Here is a 26243-nt window from a genome sequence, read left to right on the forward strand (position 1 = left end):
ACTCGATGGGCCGAATGGCCTCCTTCTGTACTGTAGGGTTCCGAACATTCTAACATCCCTCTGCTCTTCTACAAATAGTGGGATCTTTTATGTTTACCTGGAAGTATTTGGGCTTCACTTTAATGTCTCTGAAAAAGAGTATCTCCAATAGTGCTGTATTGTGCTGGTCAGACAGATCATAAATGGATCAATGAGATTGGAAACCTGAAACTTTTCAAAATATATATGGGTGCTTATGTGTGTTTTTGCACACTTTGCTAGGCCTGGGGATGGAACATTTATCCATTTTTGAGTACACCAGTAGGGTGGCATGGTGGCACAGTGGTTAGCACTGCTGCCTCACAGCGCCAGGGACCCGGGTTCGATTCCCGGCTCGGGTCACTGTCTGTGTGGAGTTTACACATTCTCCTCGTGTCTGCGTGGGTTTCCTCCGGGTGTCCCAGTTTCCTCTCTCAGTCCGAAAGACGTGCTGGTTAGGGTGCATTGGTCATGCTAAATTCTCCCTCAGTGTACCCGAATAGGCACCGGAGTGTGGCACCTAGGGGATTTTCACAGCAACTTCATTGCAATGTTAATGTAAGCCTACTCGTGACAATAAGTAAACTTTTTTAAAAGTTTAAACTTCAAGGCCAGGTATGGAACAAACTGGGCTGAAAGTTATGTGCCTTCCTTGTTTTGCCAAGGAGTCTTAATATCTACTTCAGAACGGTATCCATTACTATACGACAGTGTTTCTACCATTTCGATGCATCTAGTTCTGGGGCCAGTCGTAGCCACATTGCGTATAAACATTTCAATCTATCTCCATGAACACAGTACCAGTTTGGAAATGCCATCAGGAAAAGACCTACCTGAAATGCATTTGGGTAAGGAGGGCATTTTCAGCCACTCAGTATATATTCAAGTGTTATCAAGATGAAAGATGAGGCTCCTGCCTCATTCATCCACATAGACTTCCTCAAGTTCCAATCCTTCACTTCCCCTTCATTCCCTTCATCCTGTATAGGCCCTGTGCTGTGTTGTCCTGTATTTTAGGGTAACTCGGATTTTTCATTCAAACCGTTCTTTCCCGCTGGGTCACTTAGCATATTGAGGCATCGGTTACTTTTCACTGTATGTCACAGAGGGAGGTGCTGCAGCCCCTTAAACTGTTCCGCACAAACCAGAAACCTGTTTTCTTCCAGACACTTTATTATCTCGGGATACTTTTCTTCGTAGTTGTCGCTGTACCTCGATTCGATCAAAGGTTACATGGAAAAGGCAAGAGAATGGAGTTAAGATACTTATCAGGCATGATTGAATGGCAAAGCAGACTCGATGGGCCGAATGGCCTGATTCTGCTTCCATATCTTATGGTCTTATTTCAACTGAGATCTTCAAAGCTTCTGGAATTTTGCTCACTTCACGGCATCCTGCACTTATCCGAAAGATTTGGGAGGAGTGGAATGGAACAATTGTAACTATCTGCAAGTGGGGAGATAAATCCTGTTGTGGAAACTATTGAGGCATTTCCTCCTTGTCTGTAGCAGGGAGAATCCTGACTTTCTTCACTGTCGGCTAATTGTAAACTGTACAACTAGTTGCTATTTCACTTTCAAAGATCTGATTTTATATTTTGTGTCTTAACAATTCTGATTTAATATATTTTCTTAGTGCAGGGCACAATGAGGCTACAGACTTCCCAAATAAACCTTGAGGAAAAATACTTTCAGTTCCACTTTGGTGCCAAATGACCACATTGTGAAGTCTGTGTATCTGATTAGCTTCTTAGAACCATGAGCTGGGTCATGACGTAAAGCAGTGAGATGGGGAAACAATGACCTACGGTTAGAGCTCTTGACAGCTGTGAAGTAAAGCAGACACTTGGCTACTGCGTCTCCATAACAAAGTGGAATCAGAGGCATCTGGTTCACTCCAGCTTAGGTTATTTCAGGAAATATTGAATAAAAACACATCTGTATGAATTTGCTGACTAGCAAAGAGAGACTGTTCATTTTTTTTAAGCGTTTTGTCCTCTGCTGAGTTTGAGACTTCTGGATTTGCTTCTAAAATGTTTTATTTGTCAACCTTCTATTAACATGACTACAGAACTTAGCACTGAGTTGAGGAGGAACTCCTTCACCCAAAGGGTAGTGAATCTGTGGAATTCCCTGCCCAGTGAAGCAGTTGAGGCTACCTCGTTGAATGTTTTTAAGACAAGGATAGATAGATTTTTGAACAGTAAAGGAATTAAGGGTTATGGTGAGCGGGTGGGTAAGTGCAGCTGAGTCCACAAAAAGATCAGCCATGATCTTATTGAATGGGGGAGCAGGCTCGAGGGGCTGGATAGCCTACTCCTGCTCCTAGTTCTTATGTAGAACTTATCTTTAGAATGTTAGCTTTAGTTCACGTGGACCAAGGTTTTACAACTCATCCTGTAATGCAAAGGTCTTGTATTGGATTTGCTTTTGTTTTAATTCATTCACGGGATGTGGGTTTTGCTGGCTGGGCAGCTTTTATTGTCCATCCCTAATTGCCCCTAGCTGAGTGGATTGCTAGACCATTTCAGACGGCACTTAAGAGACAACCACATTGCTGTAGGATCTGGAATCATATGTAGGCCTGACTGGGTAAGGACATTAGTGAACCAGATTTTTACGGCAATCGACAATGGTTTCATGGTCATCATTACATTTTTAATTCCAGATTTTCATTGAATTCAAATTCCGCATCTGCTGTGGTGGGATTTGAACCCTTGTCCCAGAGCATTATCATGGATGTCTGGATTACTAGTCCAGTAACAATACCACACTAACAATGCCATTAATGCCTGCTCTGTGATAGTTACTTACTCTGCCACATCTGTACAAACATATCACCTTTTGGGCGGCACGGTGGCACAGTGGTTAGCACTTCTGCCTCACAGCACCAGGGACCCGGGTTCAATTCCCAGCTTGGGTCACTGTCTGTGCGGAATCTGCATGTTCTTCCTGTGCCTGCATGGTTTTCCTCCGGGTGCTCCGGTTTCCTCCCTCAGTCCAAAAGAGGTGCTGGTTAGGTGCATTGGCTGTGCTAAATTCTCCCTCAGTGTACTCGAACAGGCAGCAGAGTGTGGCAACTAGGGGATTTTCACAGTAACTTCATTGCAGTGTTAATGTAAGCCTACTTGTGACACTGATAATCATGGAAACCCTACAGCACAGAAAGAGGCCATTCGGCCCATCGAGTCTGCACCGACCACAATCCCACCCAGGCCCTACCCCCATACCCCTACATATTTTACCCACTAATCCCTCTAACCTACGCATCTCAGGACACTAAGGGCAATTTTAGCATGGCCAATCAACCTAACCCGCACATCTTTGGATTGTGGGAGGAAACCGGAGCACCCGGAGGAAACCCACGCAGACACGAGGAGAATGTGCAAACTCCACACAGGCAGTGACCCAAGCCGGGAATCGAACCCAGGTCCCTGGAGTTGTGAAGCAGCAATGCTAACCACTGTGCTACTATGCCGCCCTAAGTAAATAAACTTTAAATAATGCAAAATATATTATCAAGCGCATGGTAGTTGGTAAGAGGTATTAGGATATTCTACATATATTTAAATCTTATGACCCATAAGAAGCCTCTCATCGCCTGTGAGCTGAGAAAGTGCATGCCCATTGGGTAGATTACTTTCTAAATCAGCATTGATATTTATATTGGAGAATGATAACTGAATTACGGTTCATTTTCTGTCCACAATAACGCAGTTTGCTTGGGGCTGAATAAGGTGCCCTGTGACAGTGATATGTACTTGTGGGATGTTTTACAATTACGTTTCTCCTCCTTTTCTTTTCCTAAGACTTGTCGAGTCTGCCAGATGATGCTACCCAACAAGTGCAGTCATGCTGCTCATCTCCGCATCCATGCACACAAGTCGCCTTACAGCTGTCCGGAGTGTGGTGCGGTGTGCCGTTCAGCTTATTTCCAAACTCACGTCAAGGAAAACTGCTTACACTATGCACGGACGGTAGTGTATAGGTCAGTATTTCTCACTCGGAGTAACAGTTTTCAGAAAATAGCCAGTTTGAATTCCCATTCCAAAACAGTTAATACTTCCAGAAGCGTTTGGGAATAAAGAAAGTAACCATTCGCTGTTACACACCATTACTATTTTCCGCCAAGAGTTAAAATTCAATATCCAAAATATCTCCTCATGAGAAAAATGGCAATGTCAGTTTTTACCAATTTCTAAAGCACTCCGGTGTGTACACCATTGCTGAGGCAGCTGAATATGCAACAGTGGAGGCAGGAAAAGCAGTAGAATTATAATTTGGACAGCTTGCATTTTGGAGATTTTAGTTCCACCAATCAAAGAAAACGGCACTGCCAGAACTGACAATGTGTGAAACCTGGTGTCAGACAGCATAGTTCAATGTGTTCTCTCCTCAACGTGCAGTGGTTGTTATCTATGAGAGGAGCAGGGTTGGAGGTAAGCTACCCTTCTCCCCCCGGATGGAGAATTAGTAAGCAAGCTACACAGGGCAACTAATCACATGGCCCCAACGCTTTACAAACAGCTGGCAATAAATTCCTGGGAAGTAGGTTGCTTTTCCACTCTCCTGACTCTCTTTCTGTCAAAGTGTAGTGTCACCTTGGGGCTGAGATGGGTTCGATATGGCGTGCCTGCTTGCTCAAAGCTTGGAGTCAAAAGCACTCAGGAATCCAATACGAGAACCTGTCAGTCTGCAGCACTGATGTGACCTTCCAGCCTGGCTCATTGTGGGACATTGAGGGGCAGATGTGCCAATGAAAGCAGAGCTCCGGTTAATTATACAGAAACCTACAGGTAGAAAGGTCCAGGCTGCCCAAGCATTTATCTGCACAGTAATTAGCAAATTAAGCTGCAGTAGATTCCCTGCATACTGTTGGAGATTACTAAACTTTGACTGTTTCAGCACACATCTAATCTGTCTAAATTTAGACACGTTAAGGGCGGCACAGTGGTTAGCACTGCTGCCTCACAGCGCCAGAGACCCAGGTTCGATTCCGGCCTTGGGTCACTGTCTGTGCGGAGTTTACACGTTCTCCTTGTGTCTGCGTGGGTTTCCTCCGGGTGCTCCGGTTTCCTCCCACAGTCCAAAGATGTGCAGGTGGATTGGCCGTCCCAAATTGTCCCTTAGTGTCCAAAGATGTGTAGATTAGGTGGATTAAGCATGGCAAATGCATGGGCTTACAGGAATAGGGCAGAGGGGAGGGACTGGATGGGATGGTCTATCGGAGAGTCGGCACAGACTTGATAGGCCGAATGGCCTCTTTTTTGCACAGTAGGAATTCTATGGTTCTTAGTGCAATAACTACCACTTGGAGGTATTCTGCTCTCCATATACCGAAAAGCTTTTCCGTCACATCTATTTCTCAGTGGTCTAACCTGGAAACTTGAGCAAGGTGATGGCTATCTGTGTCGTTACCAAGCAAAATGTCACTGACTAAAGGGGAGGAAAATACTTATTTAAATGAGGCCAGAGTGTCTTGATATAACTTCTAGACCTTGATAAACTGGAGTGGGGAGAGGTGCTGATTAGTTTGTGCTGTCTGGAGAGAACGTGTGAGGAATGTAACTTCATTGTTAAAATGGTGGATTTGCTAACTTTACTCTGTGGGGCAGATTCAAAGTGAAATCTTCTTTAGGGTTTTGGGATAGTTGGGCTCTGGACATCATTTGTTTTCCGAAAATAACCAGTGAAGTAGAATAATGTTTAATGTGTTTCTTGGATGTGAATTCCAGAGGCTAGAAGAATTGGAATCAGGAATTCTGTCCAGCTGTTGGAATGCTCGTGCTCACGATGTTGGAGTTACAGCTGCTTCCTCACAGGATGGAAGGGTAAACTGGAAGGCACGTGACAGCCGGCCGGCTGCTACTGTGTCTCCTGGTAGTCCATTATCAAAGATAAAGAAGCCTGAGAGCTTGCAGTGGAGCCATACAGAGCCATGTTCTCCGTACATTGCCATTACCAGAATAGTCTTGTGGCAAAGCAGTCCCTAACCAAGACTCTCGTTTCTTTTACAAAAAAAAAACTTTTAAAAATCTATAATATCCCAAATAAAAAATAGGAAGAGGTTAGGGCAACAAGGTCCCTCTTCAGATTTTACTTCCTCTTAAGTTGCTTCAGGCGTCTCTGTGTTTAACTGTTTTGTTTTGTACTTGTGAAATATTGGTTAAACCTGCCTGCGCTAAAAGAAGGGTAGCAGAATCTAATTATACCATCTGTCCAAATTGAAATGCGGGCTCTGTAATTGTGAAATAGTCAAAGTATTTGTGGAACTTACTCCTGTATTTTACCCTCTCCGTGCAGGTGTCTGCACTGTGGGATCATCTCCAATGATCCGAACGCACTCAAGAGCCACATTCAAGCAGCCCACTGTGAATTTTTCCACAAGTGCACCATTTGTCCAATGGCCTTCAAGTCGTCTCAAAGCGCCAGCTCCCATTACAGCTCTCAACACCCGTTAGTTAAACACTGGCAATCTGAGTAAGTTCAACATTCTCACATCAGCGTATCTGGATTAATAATAGTCATGGCCACTGAGTGCCATAAGCCGCAGAGCAAACCGCTTAACAATACTTAAAAGGGAATGGGGCGATTGGGCGTCTGATGCAGTGAATTGCACTGACCTGATTTATGAGGCTACAACATGGTATCCTCCCCATGTGAAACACCCAGTTCATGCAGCTGAGCATGTTGTTTGAATAGTGTGCGAGTTGCACTAAAAATGCACTGTGTTGTGATTGAAGTAACGAACGTTGCTTCCGCTGCATCTGATGATCCAGTTGAGATCAGCAGCCCACGCTCTGGGCAAAACTTCCTGTCGCCTCTAGCTGTCTCAGTCTCTCTTGATGGGATACTGCTTGAGCCAGCTGAGGATTCTCAGTTGGTGAGCTTACGGTGCATTCGCACTACAAGATTTAGTGTTGGTGTGAAGACAAAACTGCTAAACCTGTGGAATGTAAAGCAGATGCCAAGGTCTGAACTGATTCCGATGTGATTACCTTTACCACAGAGTCTTGGCATTCTTTCTCCTGGTCTGCCTTCATGATGCGTTTGTACCATCATCAATGTAAACCCGTGGGGCAAATGCACCCATAGTTGTGGTTTGCTCAGCCCCCACCGATCATTCCTATGGCGATTTTCCAACAAACCTGATCTCACATTCAGTTTGAAGAACTTCTATTTCTAGACTCTTTTGTCAGTCATTTTCCCTTGGGTATTGGGTCCTGTTATATTTTGGCTGCTACGCTGTTTGCATGTATGAAGGCAGGGTGAGGGGTGGTGTGGCATAGAATCAGATGGAAGTGTTACCTTCTATTTCCTTTTGAGAGCAATGACATTCCACAAGCTAGAGCACAAGTGTTTCTGGGCATCAATTCATTCACGAGGGTTAACTACCTCATGAGAGCAAGCACCTTTAATTAGCAAGGCTGCAGTGAATCTCAATAAATTGGGTGGCACAGTGGGTAGCACTGCTACCTCACAGCGCCAGGGACCTGGGTTCGATTCACCGCTCGGATGACTATTTGTGCAGAATCTGCGCGTTCTCCCTGTGGCGCTGGAGTGTGGTGACGAGGGGATTTTCTCAGAAACTTCATTGCAGTGTTAATAGAAGCCTACTCGTAACATCAAAGAAACTCGGGTCACTGTCTGTGCGGAGACTGCACATTCTCCCCATGTCTGCATGGGTTATGAATTGGAAGCAGGAGTAGGCCATTCGGGCCCCTCGAGCCTGCTCTGCCGTTCCGGGACGGCATGGTAGCACAGTGGTTAGCCCTGCCGCCTCACAGCACCAGAGACCCGAGTTCGATTCCCGGCTCGGGTCACTGTCTGTGTGGAGTTTGCACGTTCTCCCTGTGTGTCTGCGTGGGTTTCTTCCGGGTGCTCCGGTTTCCTCTCTCAGTCCGAAAGATGTGCTGGTTAGGGTGCATTGGCCATGTTAAATTCTCTCTCGGTGTACCCAAACAAGCGCTGGAGTGTGGCGACTCGGGGATTTTCACAGTAATTTCATTGCAGTGTTAGTGTAAGGCTACTTGTGACACTAATAAATAAACTTAAATTAGATAGTGAGAAATGAGAAAGTAAATGTTCAGTTATAGTTTTGAGCGATAAATGTTTTCATTTATATATATATTACAATAAACTCAAGAAAAAGATGGAAGGGAAATGAGAGTAGAGTGGTTATATGGAAAAGGAGATTGTCCTTGGGTTTGTAGTGAACATCAAGAGGCAGTTCTTCAATTGGGTTTGTGAAAAATCACAATCTGAGAAAATACAGACGGTGCTGAAAATGTTGTAGTTCTTCTGCTAGCACAGTGGGGCTGCTTTACCCCTCTTTCTCCCTCTCCCTCTTCCCCAGCCACACACCGGTAAGGTGAAAAGTAAATGTAGTATTAAAGTAACTAGCATTGTATATCAAAGCTGTTGTGAAGTATCCCAAGTGGATGTCTGTTTTGTGCATTTGTAGAGCGCAACAAATAGAAGAGCAGGAGTAGGCCATTCAGCCCCTCGAGCCCGCTCCGCCATTCAATCAGACCATGGCTGATCTCTCCCTGGTCTCAAATCCACCTTCCCACCTGTTCCCCATATCCCCCTTTCCCTTTTTGTTATTAGAAATATGTTTTATCCCCCTCTTTATGGCCCTCACTCCACTGTTCCAGATGTCCCCATAACACTTGACTCTTTGAAGTGGTGAATTTTAATCTAGATTAAAATTGGTTTCGTTGGTTTCAGCGTGGCATTTTATTTTTGCCATTAATTGAGCTTTGTTACATGACTGGTAATTTTCAGTTTCTTGCATGTATCGGATGTACAAAATTTGCTGTGAACTATTTAGATAGAACCAAGCATCAAAGTCATGCAAATCACCAAGAATCTTTTCCCAGTCATCAACTAGATCTCATTCAGATGAAAAATTATAGCTGGAATTTTACCACCGCGGCACACAGAACAGAATTCCCCGTTGGCCACGAGCGGGATTTTACGAGCCTCGCCCGAATGAGGTCATAAAATACCGGCCCATATCTTTGTTTCTGCATGTTAAGTTAAAGGTGTCTTCTGCTTGCTTTGGAACTTGTTGAAGAATTAACAAGGTGCAACGGTGTGCATGGATATTAACATACAAATCAGCCACAATTAATGACAAAGAAGAGATACACTGTGTGTTGTAAATTACTACAAGTTGCTGGATGGTTTGCACTGCTCTGCCATTTGCTTTGCAAAAATACCACCTCACGCTTCACCTCCCCATGCGTTTCATGAAAGCTGCTGAAAGCTGTGCATGGTGGCACAGTGATTAGCACTGCTGCCTCAGAGCGCCAGGGGCCTGGGTTCGATTCCCGGCTTGGGTCACTGTCTGTGTGGAGTTTGCATGTTCTCCCCGTGTCTGCGTGGGTTTCCTCCGGGTGCTCCGGTTTCCTCCCACAGACCAAAGATATGCCGGTTAGGTTGATTGGCCATGCTAAATTGCCCCTTAGCATCAGGGGGACTAGCTAGAGTAAATGCATGGGGTTATGAGGATAGGACCTGGGTGGGATTGTGGTCGGTGCAATCTCGATGGGCTGTATGGCCTCCTTCTGCACTGTAGGATTCTATGATTCTATGATTTACCCATTAACAGAGCACAAACTGTTAGGTCTGTCAATTAATAGCATAAGTATCTTTTTAACATTATCAACTGACTGCCAGGCAACCTGCCTGGCTCATGTGTCTGATTTACCATGCATTCACTCATCATTAGGTCATTCCAGCTCATTCTGACCCCTTGTCTGTTGGGCAGCCTTCCATCTCATGAGACGCTGATTTGGCCATGATGATCAACTCTGTTTAATGTCGCCTGCTAAAGCTCAGGAGCCCCACCCTGGCATGGCTGTCTCTGCCGCGTGTGCTGCAGATAAAGTTTAAAGTTTATGTATTAGTGTCACAAGTAGGTTTACATTAACACTGTAATGAAGTTACTGTGAAAATCTCCTAGTTGCCACACTCTGGTGCCTGTTCGGGTACACTGAGGGAGAATTTAGCACGGTCAATGCACTTAACTAGCGCGTCTTTCGGACTGCGGGAGGAAACCGGAGCGCCCGGAGGAAACCACGCAGACACGGGGAGAACATGCAGACTCCACACATTAAAGATAAAGACAGGGGGTGACATGATGGCGCAGTGGTTAGCACTGCTGCCTCACAGTTCCAGGGACCTGGGTTCGATTTTCGGCTTGGGTCACTGTCTGTGTGGAGTTTGCACATTCTCCCCATGCCTGCGTGGGTTTCCTCCGGGTGCTCCGGTTTCCTCTCACTGCCCAAAGATGTGCAGGTTAGGTGAATTGGCCATGCTAAATTGCCCCCTTAGAGTCCCAGGAAGCATAGGTTAGAAGAATTAGCGGGGTGAATATGTGGGGTTATGAGGAAAGGGTCTGGGTGGGATTGTTGTTGGTGCAGATACGACGGGCCGAATGGCCTCCTTCTGCACTGTAGGGCTTCTATGATTCTATGATATTCTATGATAATCTATAACAGTGGGCTTGGAAAGTCGAGGATTTCCTGCCCTCTTTTCACTGGGCCCTCTTCTTTGCTAGCTGAGATTCCCGTTTCTCCTCGCCATTTCCAGTGCCCCTCCACACTTGCATGACATTTGTCTTCCAAATCGTGATCAAATCAAACTCTTTACAATTGTGGGAGAGCCTGCCGAACGTGTTGTTCTGTATGGAAGGCTTGTTATGCACAGAGTAACTCCCAGATGAGGACTGACTTGGCGGGGCAAGGCTGAACAGCTTTGAGTCAGTTCTGTATATGAGTAGGCAGCCTCTGGAGATGACCTGAAGACACATGTCAACAGCAAAGAGAAGAATATGCTAAGGGCACAACCCTGTTTGACATCACTGCGGATCTCAGAGGTTCCCAATGTTGCTCCATCATAGTTGACCTTGCCCATCATGTCATTGAGAAAGGAAATCAAACCGGGCAGCTTAAACCAGCAACTAATTTTCTTCAATTTAAAATAGATTGCCTCTCCTCACATGACCAAATGCCTTGGTTTTGGCTTTCTTTCTTAATCCTCACGAACGCAGAACTCAAGATTTCTTTATTCATTCATGGGATGTTGGCATTGCTGGCAAGGCCAGCATTTAATGCCAACCTTTAATTGCCCTTGAGGAGGTAGTAGTGAACTAGCTTCTTGAACCACTGCAGTCTTTGTGGCGAATGTATTGCCCCCAGTGTCGTGAGGTCGAGAGCTCAGGGGTCTGAACTGGCAGTAAGGTATTTCCAAATTGGGATTGTCTGTAACTTGGAACAAAGTGGTCCTGGTGGAGTCCAAGTTAAGCATCTTTGAGTAGTTTTTGATTGCCCAATTGAATAGAAAATTCAATAGGACCGCCTTCTCAAGGGGGGGGGTTAATAAATGCTGGCCTTACCAGCGAAGCTCACTTTCCCTGAACTAATAATGTGCTGAGAGTTACTGATATCATTATTGTTGCTGTGTTTTTATTAACATGTTTGCAACTGCCACTCTGAAAAGAAATCAGAGCAGCAATCGAAACGTTGGCTCCATTTTCTCTCTCCACAGATGCTGTCAGACCTGCTGAGATTTTCCAGCATTCTCTGTTTTTGTTTCAGATTCCAGCATCCATTTTTAAACAACATTGTTGTCCATAGAAAATTGAAAGCAAGTCAGTCGGTCACGAGACCTGTAAGATCTGGCTGCTATCTGCTGCACTTTCTGATGCTCATTTCAGTGACTAGTCCTGCCACTGTTCCTTCTGCCCATGCAGCAAGCACACATCTTTGGCAATAAATTTCCCTTTTAATTGATTGACGCGGATAGTGACACACAGTTCACGTTAAGGGAAACTCCAGAATAAACTCGGCGAAGACTTCTCCTCGTATTTCAAAATAAAACCAAGACCCAATAGGTCAGATATAAAGCTAAAGGAACAAAAGCTGACCCAAGTGTTCTGTTCCATGCAGCTGGCTCCGTACCACTGGAATTGGGAATTGTGATACAAAAACAGAAAATGCTGGAAAATCGCACAGCATCTGTGGGGAGAGAATAGGGCCAAGATTTTGAGTTTAGATGACCCTTTGTCAGAGCTCTGACGAACTTTTAAGTTTTTAAGGTTTATTTATTAGTGTCACAATTAGGCTTACGTTAACACTGCAATGAAGTTGCTGTGAAAATCCCCTAGTCGCCACACTCTGGTGCCTGTTCGGGTTACACTGAGGGACAATTTAGCATGGCCGCTCTGACAAAGGGGTCATCTGGACTCGAAACATTAGCTCTCGCCTCCCTCCACAGATGCTGTCAGACCTGCTGAGGTTTTCCAGCATTTTCTGTTTTTGTTTCAGATTCCAGCATCCGCAGTATTTTGCTTTTATCTTTGGGAATTGCAATGTTCTGTCACTTGGCCTCAGACTTGGGCTTTGGCCCTATTATTTTTCATTTGTTATCAGGGTGCAATGTGCAACAGAGTGGAGAACTTTATCCTGGAATATAGCTTTAATAATTTCTTTAAAGCTTTTTGTGTATAATTTCAAAGTGGTAAGAGTTGTCTTTGCTGCTGATTTGTCCGTGGGTTGATTGCTGACGTAAAATATTTCTCAACTTACAGAGTCATCTTAAAGTGCTCAATGTGTGAAACTGTATTCAACCAGCGAGCTTTGCTACACAAACACTTCGAACAGCACAAAAACAAGTTGAGAGTGTGTGTGTACAAGTGTCCTGTGTGCAAACTGCTCTACATGCACAAACAACTGATGATGGAGCACTTCAAGGTAGGTGCAGTGGCAGAAGGTAACCTGCATCTCAAAGTCAAGTTGAGTTCAGTTAGTTTGTTGTGGTCTGTGGTGGACGCATGCGAGTGAGCTCTTCGTGGTAAGAAAAATATAATGGTCAAGGTGTTGCTGCTTCATGTGTGTGACGTAAACTCTTCGGTACCTTGACTTTATTTAAAAGAAATAGGTGTATATGATTTGTGCTTGTGTGGCACAGTGGTTAGCACTGCTGTCTCACAGCGCCAGGGACCCGGGTTCATTTCCGGCCTTGGGTCACTGTCTGTGCGGAGTTTGCTCGTTCTCCCTGTGCCTGTGTGGGTTTCCTCCCACAGATGTGCATGTTAGGTTGATTGGTCATGCTAAATTGCCCCTTAGTGTCAGGGGGACAAGCAGGGTAAATACGTGGGGTTACGGGGATAGGTCCTGAGTGGGATTGTTGTCCGTGCAGGCTCAACGAGCCACATGGCCTCCTTCTGCACTGTAGAGCTTCTATGATTTCATGCTTTAGTACATGAAGCATAATCATTCCAACCCAACTGAGCTTGCGGAATGATTTTTTTTAATAAGCAGTAGGTAGGGTGAGTGTGTTGAACTTAGCTTGACAGTTTTCTGAAATGTGGTAGCAGCCTTTATATTGGTTGAAGCAAAGAATGCACTGTGGCAATGCATACTGCAATGTGTTGCCAGGGAAGGCAGCAATAAAGGAATATTTTTAATGGCTGGGTTAGAGACAAGTTCCTGCTAAGCCACAATGTTTTCACAAAAAAGTAATGTATCGTGGAGCACATCACTAAACTGTCAGCAGAAATTCTGGAGTCCCGCAAACAACTGAATTTGCTACTTGTCAATCACCAAAGATTTGGTGATAACCACCTGGTTTATTTGTAGCTCTCTGGTGGCTCAGTAAGTTTAGAACTATGGAAAAGTTACAGCGCAGAAAGAGGCCATTCAGCCCATCGCATCTGCATCAGTCAAAAAAAGAGTGGGGGTGTTGGCAAGAAACTAGCCGCCAATTTTAATCCCACTTTCCAGCACTTGGTCCATCGCCTTGTAGGTTACAGAATTTCAGGTGCAGTTCCAGGTACCTTTCAAATGAGTTAAATGTGTCTCTGTCAACCACAAATTTGGACAGAGAATTCCAGATGTAAACCACCCTCAAGTAAAACAAAAGTTTCCTCATGTTCCCTCTAATCTTTCTACCGCATCTTTCAGAAGTCTCACAACACCAGGTTAAAGTCCAACAGGTTTATTTGGAATCACGAGCTTTCGGACCACTGCTCCTTCATCGGGTGAGTCGCTCATCTGATGAAGGAGCAGCGCTCCAAAAGTTCGTGGTTCCAAATAAATCTGTTTGACTTTAACCTGGTGTTGTGAGACTTCTTACTGTGTCCACCCCAGTATAATGCCGGCATCTCCACACCATGGCTTAAATCTTTACATGCTGGTAGTTGGCCTTTCAGCTAGGAGAACAAGTCTTTCCTCTCTACTCTATCTAGGCCCCTCATTTTTTTTTTACACCTCAATTAAGTCACCCCTCAGCCTCCTCTATTTATTCTAAGGAAGACAACCCGAGCCTATCCAATCTTTCCCCACAACTGCAATTTTCAAGCCCTGGCAGCATTCTCGTAAATCTCCTGCAATCTCTCCAGAGCAATTACGTCCTTCCTATGATGTGGTAATCAAACTGTGCACAAAAGTCCAGTTGTGGCCTAACCAGAGTCTTTTACAGTTCCAACATTACATCCCTGCTTTTGTATTCAATACCTCATCCAATAAAGGAGAACATTCCATGTGTTTTCTTGACCACCTTATCCACCTGTCCTGCTACCGTCAGGGCCTGTGGCCATACACTCCAAGGTCTCTCACTTCCTCTACCCTTCTCAACATCCTCCTATTTATTGAGTATTCCCTTGCTTTGTTTGCCCTGCCCAAATACATTACCTCACACTTTCACGACCAGTCTGCTATGTGAAACCTTGTCAAATGCCTTACTAAAATCCATGTAGACAACATCCACTGTACTACCCTCATCAATCCTCCTTGTTACTTTCTCAAAAATTTGGATTAAGTTAATAAGACCTGACCCACCCCTAACAAAACCATGCTGACTATCCCTGATCAATCCGTGCCTTTCTAAGTGACAGTTTGTCCTGCCTCTCAGAATTGATTCCAATAATTTGCCCACCACCAAAGTAAGACTGACTGGCCTATGATTATCTGACCTATCCCTCACACTCTTTTTTAAGAAATGGTACAGTGTTCACTGATCAACCTCAAATCCTCTGGGGTACCTTGCCTGTATCTAGTGAGGATTGGAAAATGATTCTCAGAGCATCCACTATTTCCTCCCTGGCTTCCTTTTACAGTCTGTTGGGCCTTGATGATTTATCCATGGACAAGGATGTCAATTCTTTCAGTACTTAATCTCGCGTTATGTTTATTACATCTAAAATTTCACACTCCCTCTAACTAGAATGTCTGCATCATCTGTCTCCTTAGTGAAGACAAAAGTGTTAGGGTTCAGGTTAGAAACTCCAAAGTGTCTTATGGAGCCCACCTGAATCATAAGTTTTGCATTTTGAATTTGGTTAGAATAAGCATGAGATGTTTCACTTAGGTGTGACTCAAAAGACCCACGAGGGAGCTTTTATCAAACAAAGTTTATTTAAGAATATGGTTAACGTATACGGAACGAAAATTAGCAATAACTTCCATCAATTACAAGCAAAAACAAAACAACCACAATAATGTATAACCCTTAACGAATATATGTCAGATGTTCCAATCAAAACCAATATTCAATAAACAAAACCCTTTAAACAGATTTATCACTGCACGGGCTAAAGCTCACATGATACTGGAATCCACCTCCCTGGGTTGAATGCTGATTTCAAATGATCTTGAAAACTCAGAGCAGTTTGTATTCAGATCAACTCCCCAAAACACCAAAGCACAGACTCTTTGCTGTAGCCTGGCAACAAGCCTTTATTTCAGCTAACTGGTAAAACTTTCAAAGCAAAACAGAGAGAGAAAGAGACTTCTTTTCCAGCTTGCTTCTAAGACTGACTCTTAGCCAAAAGAGTCAGTCTAAGACTAACTCTGCAGCCAAAACGAAACTGAAAGCTGAAAAACTTTGATCACCTGACCTGCCCGCAGGATTTTTTTCCTCCTTCCAGCAATGGCATCGCCCAAGGCTGTGACCATGATTTTAAAAAACTCTTAAAGGTACACTAACATCACAGAAACAAAATACTCATCAATAACCCTGCCCACATCTTCTGCATCTGTGCATCACTATGTACGTCTTTGATACACCTACCCTTTTGTTATTCTCTTAGCCTTAATGTACTGGTAAATCATCTTTGTGTTTTTACTGATTTTACCCGCCAATTTTTTTTTCTAATTCATAGAGTCATAGAGGTATACAGCACAGAAAAGGGCCCTTCGGCCCATCACTGCGCCAGTCAAAGACAAACCACCTAATTATTTTAATCCCAATTTCCAGCACTTGGCCCATAGCCCTGTATGCCTTGGCATCGCAAGTGCACATCTAAAAACTTGTTTCCACCCTTTCAGGCAGTGAATTCCAGACTCCCACCACCCTCTGGTTGAAAAGATTTTTCCTCCCAACCCCTCTAAATCTCTTGCCCCTTACCTTAAATCTATGCCCTGTAGTCACTGATCCCTCCACCAAGGGGAAAAGTTTCTTCCTGTCTACTCTATCTATGCCCTTCATAATTTTCTACACCTCAATCCTGTCCCCCCTCAGTCTCCACTGCTCCAAGAAAAATAACCCTAGCCTATCCAATCTCTCTTAATAACTAAAACTATCCAGCCCAGGCAACATGCTGGTCAATCTCCTCTGCACCCTTTCTAATGCGGTTACATCCCTCCTGTAATATGGAATCCAGAACTGCACATAATTCTCTAGCCGTGGCCTAACCAATGTTCCAACATAACCTCCCAGCTCCTAAGCTCTATGCCTCAGCTAATAAAGACAAGTATACCATTTGCCTTCTTAACCAATTTATCCACCTGTCCTGCTACCTGAAGGGACCTGTGTACGTGCACACCAAAGTCCCTCTGATCCTCTGTGCTTCCCAGAGTCCTGCCATTCATCATGTATTCCCTTGCCTTGTTTGTCCTGCCCAAGTGCATCACCTCACACTTACTCGGATTGAATTCCATTTGCCACTGATCAGCCCTTCTGACCAGCTCGCCTATATCCACCTGTAATCTAAGGCTATCCTCCTCACTATTTACCACCCCACCAATTGTCGTATCATCCACGAACTGACTGATCAACCCTCCTATCTAGTGATATCTAGTACCGTAGAGTCCAGGAAGATCTAAGGATTCAAACTTGGCCTGTGTTAATCTAAGGCCTGTTGAGACTGACTGCCCCGTGTACGTAAATTGAGAGTCAGTGATTTGAGACAAATTGTGAATCTGAGTAACAAAAATGCAAAGCATTTGTAATTGTTCTCATGATGGGAATAATTAGCGTATACCAGGGCTGACCAGGGAACGTTCTAGGGAACAATTTGTCTCAAATCACTGACTCTCAATTTACACATCTTTATCTGGAAATAAAATTGAGAGAGGAAGTTTCATTATCATGTCCATGGATTTTATTTTTAATTTCTGGCCTCTTACTGTTAAAGTTGTATTAACTATTATATAATTTGTCATCTTACTAAACTCAGTGCAATTAGTACTTATCCATAGCTAGCCTGTCTAACTGGCAGAAGATTGATTGCCACACTATAACATAATGTTCTGTGAGCATCTTGTGCTGTGATTTTAAAAGTAGTTTTGAACGCAGGAGCTGTTTCCATAGCTATATACAAATCTATCAACCTACCTATTATTACTCGTAAGTGAGACTCGATGCACTTCCTACGTAAGTGTATGCAGAATCCTAGATACTTTTCAATTACAGGGGGAGTTGATGGCCTAGTGGTATTATCGCTAGACTATTAACCCAGAAACTCAGCTAATGTTCTCGGGACCCGGGTTCGAATCCTGTCCCGGCAGATGGTGGAATTTGAATTCAATAAAAGATTACCTAGAATTAAGAATCTACCGATGACCATGAAACCATTGTCGGAAAAGCGCATCCGGTTCACTAATGTTCTTTAGGGAAGGAAATCTGCCATCCTTACCTGGTCTGGCCTACATGTGACTCCAGAGCCGCAGCAATGTGGTTGATTCTCAACTGCCCTCAGGCAACTAGGGCTGGGCAATAAATGCTGGCCCAGCCAGCGACACCTATGTCCTATGAGTGAATTTTTAAAAATTGGCTCATATGTGACTTTCTTACATTTGATAAATTATTCTGAAAAACTTCTCTGAGAATCTTTTCAGTCACCACCTTTGCTTTCAGAGTAACTCAAATATCTAATGTTGAAAATATGACTTGAAGATGTTGAGGAGGAAAGTGCATACTTCCCAAAATGCTTGTTGAACTTTTGTATCTAACAGTACCTTCACTAACAATCTTGCCCGAAAGCCTCAGCCTTTCTGTACAGCCGAGGGGTTGAATCGATGTTCTTTCCACTAGCTGGTGTCGAAGTGGTTTAACAGCTGTAACTCCCTACAAGTGCACTGTGTTTACCATCCACAACATGCTGCAGTCTGAAGGTGCGCTCTCTGGGGCAAGTCCCAGCATGTGCCAGTACTATTTTAGCAGTGGTTATCTCACTTGTTGGAAATGCACATTTGTGCACTTTGGTTCAAGACAAGAATCAGGCACACATAGTTTGCAACTATTTTGTCCTTAAATAGCTGACCAAAAGTCACCATCAAAGCTTAAGCAAGTAGACATCACCTTCAGCAGAAGATTGGAAAACCCTAACAACAGTGGGACTGTTTCTATGAAGCTGGGTAACTGAAATGCACAGTTCTTGGACCTTGATCTGAGTATTAGATTAAAATATAATATCACTGGTCATTCCTGATGATTTGGTGGAATATATGTCATGACCATTGCTGTAGTCTCTTCCTCTGACACTATATGAACACCATCGCCATTTTCAGGAAAAGCACGTGTAAACCTTGGAACCTGTTTTCAGTTTTAACAGAAACTATTTTCAAGAGCTTTTTGTTTAAACGCCAGGCAGAATGTAGGTGATGCGCGGTGAGGTGGAAACAGACACACCTATGTAAGAGGCGGAAAGTCTCCAAGGGAACCTGAGGGTGCAGGAGAGACCTAAAAGCGGTGAAAATAAACTGGAGAGTAGGGTTGAAGTTTCTCAGATCACTTCACATGTCAAAGGCCCAGAAAACAATATAATTCGCAGTACATTAGCGTGTGTCTGTATGCATGTGTGTGTGTACGCGCGTGCATGTGTGTGTGTGGGTATGCAAGTGTGTACGTTCCTGTGTGTGTGTGCGTGTGTGTATGTACGCACATGTGTGTGTAAGCGCATGTGCGCCACGCTCGTGTGTGTACGCGCGTGTTGTGTATACGGGCATGTGTGTGTGTACGCGAGTGTGTGTACGTGTGTGTGTGTGCACGTGTGCGAGCATGCGTACATACTGTGGAGCAGTCGCCCAGACAGTGGCAGTGTGAATCTCTCAAGTTATTGTGTAGAACCCGAAGAATATGTTCCCTCAGGGCATGACTCTAAAGCAGTAATTGTGTTGGTTTTTAAATGACTTCAAAACAAGTTAAAGCTTGAAATTTGATTCTTTCTTGACGTGTGTTTTTAACTACTTAATTTTCTTTGCAAGAGGGAAGAGTTATTGCCCAAGAGGAAGAAAAAAGTCAGTTTAAGAGAGAGAAAAAATAGATAGACAAATGAACAATGTGTGTGTGTGTGGATATGCGGGTGATGCAGAGAAAAAGACACACATACATGGAATCCTGAGATTGGAATTTCTTCCAGGGTAGGTCTGCCACTGGAGGGCACGATACCTGCTCACCACCCTGATATCCTAGATCTGGCCTCAGTTTGTATTCAGAGTGGGACCTCCACCATTAAGAGAGTAAGTGTGGAAAAAGCTAAATGGGGGTTCAGCACCTGAAGTTCACAAAGAAGTAATTACCGCTAAAGAGGTGTCAAATCCCTGAATAAAATGTTTCATGTGGCCCATTGGTGAGCAGTGTTGACGCTGTTAAAAAGGAGGTATGATGAGCCCGAAGAGAGGACAAACTGCTCATTAATGGGCCTCCTTCCAATCTTCTCCCAACACTCCTCACACCAGGTTAAAGTCCAACAAGGTTTATTTGGAATCACGAGCTTTCGAAACGCTGCTCCTTCATCAGGTGAGTCCTGATGAAGGGGCAGTGCTCCAAAAGCTCATGATTCCAAATAAACCTGTTGGACTTTAACCTGGTGTTGTGAGATTTCTGAGCCTATCCCAGTCCAACGCCGGCATCTCTACATCATCAATATTCTCCTTTGCCCGATTGGTGCCACTGCATCAAGATACACTACTACCTGTTTCCTCGTGATCCCTGCTGCCAGTAGTGGTTTAGATAAAGATTGGACAAATGCCCAGGCCCCATCTTTCCACCATCATTTACATGCAGTAAGCCAGTCTACATTTCTGTTGTAAGGGAAGGAGATAGGTTGAGAATGGGCTGTGACAAGTGGTAAGACACTATGGCTCTGCATGCAAGCGTACCTGTACAGACAAACACACCCTGATACAATTACTCTAAATAGTTTTAGCACTTACCCTTTTTGCTTGTACTGCAAGTTCAAAGACAAAGGCGGCACAGTGGTTAGCACTGCAGCCTCCCAGTGCCAGGGACGCAGGTTCGATTCCCGGCTTGGGTCACTGCCTGTGTGGAATTTGCACATTCTTCCCGTGTCTGCATGGGTTTCCTCCGGGTGCTCCCGTTTCCTCCCACAGTCCAAAGATATGTAGGTTAGGTGAATTGGCCATGCTAAATTACCCCTTAGTGTGAGAGAGATTAACGGGGTAAATATGTGATGTTGCAGCGATAGAGTAGGGCCTGGGTGGGGGAATTGTTGTCGGTGCAAACTCGATGGCCTTCTGTACTGTAGGGATTCTATGATTCTATAATTGTTTATATCCGATAGTTTTATGCATTTGTAGTATAAAACATTTGTTTGTTTACTTATCCAACAACTATTCCTCTTATCATTCGAGACCTGTTACAATCCTCGTCCCAAATTCCTTCACAGGAATATAAGGTGACTCTTATACATTCACAGTCATCCATTTTTCCACATAGTTGTAATATTAACAGGACTGCAGACAAATCGCCAAGTATAAATATCAATTGAACTCTGACCTTTAATTGGTGTTTATGCACAAATTTAGACTTTGTGGCCTTCAAGGGGTATATGCCCATACTTAAAGAATAGAATCAGACATTTGTTTTACATGTCATAGCGTTCCTATCGACGTACAACAGCACATTCCTTTCCCAAAGAATTGCATGACAAGTGTCATACTGAAACGTGTCTGTTGCACCCGAATTTAAAAAGGTAAATCATTGATCACATACAGCAAAACTTCTCATCAAGAGAAGTACAAATGTCTGTATGTCTGGAGCCTCCTCGCAAGAATGAAAAACAAAAAAGAAACTGCCCTTCAATGTAAAATACCAGCTGCAGAAAGCAAGACGCTAGTCAGAATTATCCGCCCTCTCTGGGGAGGTCTCTAATAAATTTCAGTGCAAATCTGCAGCTTTTCCCACGCCCTCCCCTTGTAACAGCATCGTCTCGACCACAATGCCAAGAGTGAAATGTTAATGTTGTATAATTTAGGAACTGTGACCAGGCCAACAATGCCCAGCGAATTGGAAGCAATTGACCAAAAAAACTCATAAGTGGCTTTGTATTTAGAGGTTTCCAAATTGTTTGATTCTTCAGGATATTCAGTCAGGATATTTTGTGTCAATTTATTTTGCTGTTGGTTTTTATTCATTCATGGGATATTGGCGTCGCTGGCTGGGCCAGCATTTATTGCCCATTCCTAGATGCCCTTGGAGGGCAGTTGAGAGTCAACCACATTGCTGTGGCTCTGGAGTCACATGTAGGCCAGACCGGGTAAGGACGGCAGATTTCCTTCCCTAAAGGACGTTAGTGAAGCAGATGAGTTTTTCCAACAATCGCAATGGTTTCACGGCCATCAGTAGATTCTTAATTCCAGATATTTTTTATTGAATTCCAAATTCCACCATCTGCCGAGGCGGGATTCGAACCCAGGTCCCCAGAACACTAGCTGTGTTTCTGGATTAATAGTCTAGCGATAATTCCACTGGGCCATCACCTCCCCATAAAAGATAAATACCAATAAAAGATGAATTGCAGTGACCAGTGCAGGACAGAATTTTGTAAGGTTATTGACACGCAATTGTCTGCTACAAGGTAAATTCATCAACACGTTTTTATGCGATATTAGTCCCAGTGCCTCAAATGTTTGCCTCACCCTACTGTTCCAGTTTATGTTCTTTGTTTAATAACTGTGTACAAAAATCATGAATTAACAATCAGTCATCATAGAAATCATAGAAACCCTACAGTGCAGAAGGAGGCCATTCGGCCCATCGAGTCTGCACCGACCACAATCCCACCCAGGCCCTACCCCCACATATTTTACCCGCTAATCCCTCTAACCTACGCATCCCAGGACTCTAAGGGGCAATTTCTTTAACCGAGCCAATCAACCTAACCCGCACATCTTTGGACTATGGGAGGAAACCGGAGCACCCGGAGGAAACCCACGCAGACACGAGGAGAATGTGCAAACTCCACACAGACAGTGACCCGAGCCGGGAATCGAACCCGGGACCCTGGAGCTGTGAAGCAGCAGTGCTAACCACTGTGCTACCGTGCCACCCAACCCAACCCTGGAGCTGTGAAGCAGCAGTGCTAACCACTGTGCTACCGTGCCACCCAAACCATATCCAGTCATCAAACCATATCCTGCAGCTAATTTGTGTTAAATGGTTTAGAGCAGTGAGTGTGCAATGAGGAGAAGAATTAATTACTGTTGATTGTACACAGTGCTAAATTAACATTTTTTTTAAGTCTTTCAATTTGTTCGGTGGCGCAGCTTATATGAAACCAGATTTTGCTGTGTCAGAAAGATATAAAATCCTGAGGTACAACAGCATTAACAGCTTGTCGTGTGTTTGCCAGTAATAGTATGTTATGGGGCAGCACAGTGGCACAGTGGTTAGCACTGCTGTCTCACAGCGCCAGGGACCCAGGTTCAATTCCCAGCTTGGGTCACTGTCTGTGTGGAGTCTGCATGTTCTCCCCGTGTCTGAGTGGGTTTCCTCTGGGTGCTCCGGTTTTCCTCCCACAGTCCGAAAGCCGTGCTGGTTACATGCATTGGCCATGCTAAATTGCCCCTTAGTGTCAGGGGGACTAGCTCGGGTAAATACATGGGGTTATGGGGATAAGGGCTTGGCTGGGGTTGTGGTCGGTGCAGATTCAATGGGCTGAATGGCCTCCTCCTGCACTGTAGGATTCTATAATGATCAATTTTCTTTCTAAATTAGGATGTTCACAACACTGCGCAAGCGGCTGAAAAGCCTCCGGGGCCCTTGTCTCCCTCCAGAGACGCATCCAGTGGCCAGAAAACTGAACCATCTACAGCGCACGAAACTACCAACGGCATCACCCCCAACAGCTTGAACAGCGCTAAGAAGGATGAAGCCACAGTGGAGAAGTCCGAGATGCGGCCAAAAGTGCGAAGGCCTGGCTGGACATGTGCTGAATGTCTGCAGTGGTTTCCAGAGCGAGAGCTCTATGTATCCCATATGAAGAGAAGTCACGGAAAGGTAAATAGCTTCTCTTCACAATTCACTCCTGTTGGGGTTAACAGTGTGGACACTACACTCCTTCCATTTTATGGAATCGCTTTGAATTCACGGCACAGAAACGGGTCCAACAGGTCCATGCCGGTGTTTATGTTCCACATGACCTCCTCCCACACTACTTCATCAAACTTTTATCACTATATCGTTCTATCCCTCTCTCCCTCATGTGCTTATCTAGTTTTCCCTTCAGCAATTATGCTACTCACCTCAACCCTTTTGTTTATGGACATGCAGACAGGTCCTCGATTCAAAGTAAAAGCAAATTACTGCGGATGCTGGAATCTGAAACCAAAAGAGAAAATGCTGGAAAATCTCAGCAGGTCTGGCAGCATCTGTAAGGAGACAAAAGAGCTGACGTTTCGACTCCAGATGACCCTTTGTCAAAGCTGACAGAACTCTGAAAATGCTACAGCTGCTGCCAGACCTGCTGAGATTTCCCAGCATTTTGTCCCTCGATTTAAAATTCCACTAAATTGCAATATTGCACTATGTTCCATTAATGCTACACTTCCTGGCTACCATGCAGAAATCTTAACCTACATTCTGTGCTCTGGGGCGCAGTGAATGTGCAGCAAGAACTTACACTTGATTGCAGAGATTCAGTAAAGATCCCAAATTTTTCATTTTAATTTTGTTTGAGGGCATCTCGCTGTTACCATTGTGTCAACTCATTAAAAAATGAATACGGTTGATTTTAATCTTTTCTGCTTAATTGGTGCTATTTAGAGAATGTTTATTTGGTAAAAGCTTCCTGCAGGGATTGAGGAAGATTCATTGTGGCCACTACCCAGGCACGGCTGATGTCAAAGTAGCACTGGTGTATCACCTGTCCTTGCACCCTGTCTGTAGGCTAGAGAGTAGTGTAGACAGGGGAGAGCAACTATACACTGATAACTTTTGAGAAACTTTTCAAAATAAACGCAGACAGTCATATGTCATCAGTAAAATGACTCCCACACCACCCCCCCCCCCCCCCCCCCCCCTATCTTTCCCCCCAACCTTTTCAACATGAACATCATGTACCATCAGGTTGTGTCTGATTTTAATCACTCCACACTGTGCTGTGCTTTCAGCTACCTGGCTTTTAAGCTCTGGAATTCCCTCCCTAAGCTGCTTCACATCACTTTCCTCTTTTAGCAGCTCCTATCTTCCTGACAAGGCTTTCGGTCATCTGCCCTGACATGACTCAATATCAAAACTAACACTTTCTGAAGGGTGGCACGATGGCACAGTGGTTAGCACTGCTGCCTCACAGCGATTCCCGGCTTGCGTCACTGTCTGTGTGGAGTTTGCACATTCTCCTCGTGGTAGGTAGGTTCTTTACGCAGAGAGTGGTTGGGGTGTGGAATGGACTGCCTGCAGTGATAGTGGAGTCAGACATTTAGGAACATTTAAGCGGTTATTGGATAGGCGCATGGAGCACACCAGGATGATAGGGAGTGGGATAGCTTGATCTTGGTTTCAGATAAAGCTCGGCACAACATCGTGGGCCGAAGGGCCTGTTCTGTGCTGTACTGTTCTATGTTCTATGTCTGCGTGGGTTTCCTCCGGATGCTCCGGTTTCCTCTCACAATCTGAAAGACGTGCTGGTTAGGGTGCATTGACCATGCTAAATTCTGCCTCAGTGTACCCGAACAGGCGCCGGAGTGTGGCAACTAGGGGATTTTCACAGTAACTTCATTGCAGTGTGAATGTAAGCCGACTTGTGACTAATAAATAAACTTCAAACTTTAACACTCCTGTGAAACACCCTGAGACAGTTTGCTTTAAAGTTGCGACACAAAAGGTTTTGATATTTCACTTGTTATTTGCACCTTACTGATTATTGGAACCTGAAGTGGAAGACTCTCATTCCCCACAAATTGGTGTGCATATTCTAGATTCCGTCTCATATTTCTAATTGTTTGGACAATCAGTGCCCCTTGAGTAAATTAATTTTCACAAAGCTCTCCCAACTTATTGGTTTGCCCTGGACAATGGTGGGGAGTATGTTTCAATTTACTGATGTTCAGCTGGCCTGTAATTCTTTCTTTAGTGCCTAATAGCTCATCTGGAAGCAGATGGAGCACATTATTATCTGCGTTAGAACGGTTAATACCTCCCTGGCTTTAAAAAGAACAGAAACAAAGAACACATCATCCTTTCAGTTCTTTCATGGCTCGTATTTCTAAATACATAAAAATGTGATGTTTTGTTCCACCAAAAAATTTATATTTTTGGGCAGTGCTCATTTTAATTTGATTTGATTTATTATTGTCACATGTATTAATATACAGTGAAAAGTATTGTTTCTTGCGCAAAATACAGACAAAGCATACCGTTCATAGAGAAGGGAAGGAGAGAGTGCAGAATGTAGTGGTAAAGTCATAGCTAGGGTGTAGAGAAAGATCAACTTAATGCGAGGTAGGTCCATTCAAAAGTCTGATGCAACAGGGAAGAAGCTGTTCTTGAGTCGGTTGGTATGCGTCCTCAGAATTTTGAATCATTTTCCTGTCGGAAGAAAGTGGAAGAGAGAATGTCCGGGGTGCGTGGGGTCCTTAATTATGCTGGCTGCTTTGCCGAGGCAACGGGAAGTAAAGACAGAGTCAGTGGATGGGAGGCTGGTTTGTGTGATGGATTGGGCTTCATTCACAATCTTTTGTAGTTTCTTGCGGT

General features: G+C 44.2%; 1 protein-coding gene across 2 annotated transcripts in view; it reads left to right on the forward strand.

Moving 5' to 3' along the window:
* Positions 1–26243, forward strand: part of znf592 (zinc finger protein 592) — a 154569-nt gene that overhangs the window by 92681 nt on the left and 35645 nt on the right. For both annotated transcript variants that reach the window (XR_013495692.1, XM_078200174.1), the window contains exons 4-7: positions 3827–4005; positions 6321–6497; positions 12616–12778; positions 23268–23549. Coding sequence is in view for 1 of the 2 variants with exons in the window: in XM_078200174.1 (XP_078056300.1) it covers positions 3827–4005; positions 6321–6497; positions 12616–12778; positions 23268–23549 (801 nt within the window). In the remaining variant the exon portion in view is untranslated. The remainder of the gene's footprint in view (positions 1–3826; positions 4006–6320; positions 6498–12615; positions 12779–23267; positions 23550–26243) is intronic.

The sequence above is a fragment of the Mustelus asterias genome, chromosome 29 (genome assembly GCF_964213995.1).
Source record: "Mustelus asterias chromosome 29, sMusAst1.hap1.1, whole genome shotgun sequence".
Lineage (NCBI taxonomy): Eukaryota > Metazoa > Chordata > Chondrichthyes > Carcharhiniformes > Triakidae > Mustelus > Mustelus asterias.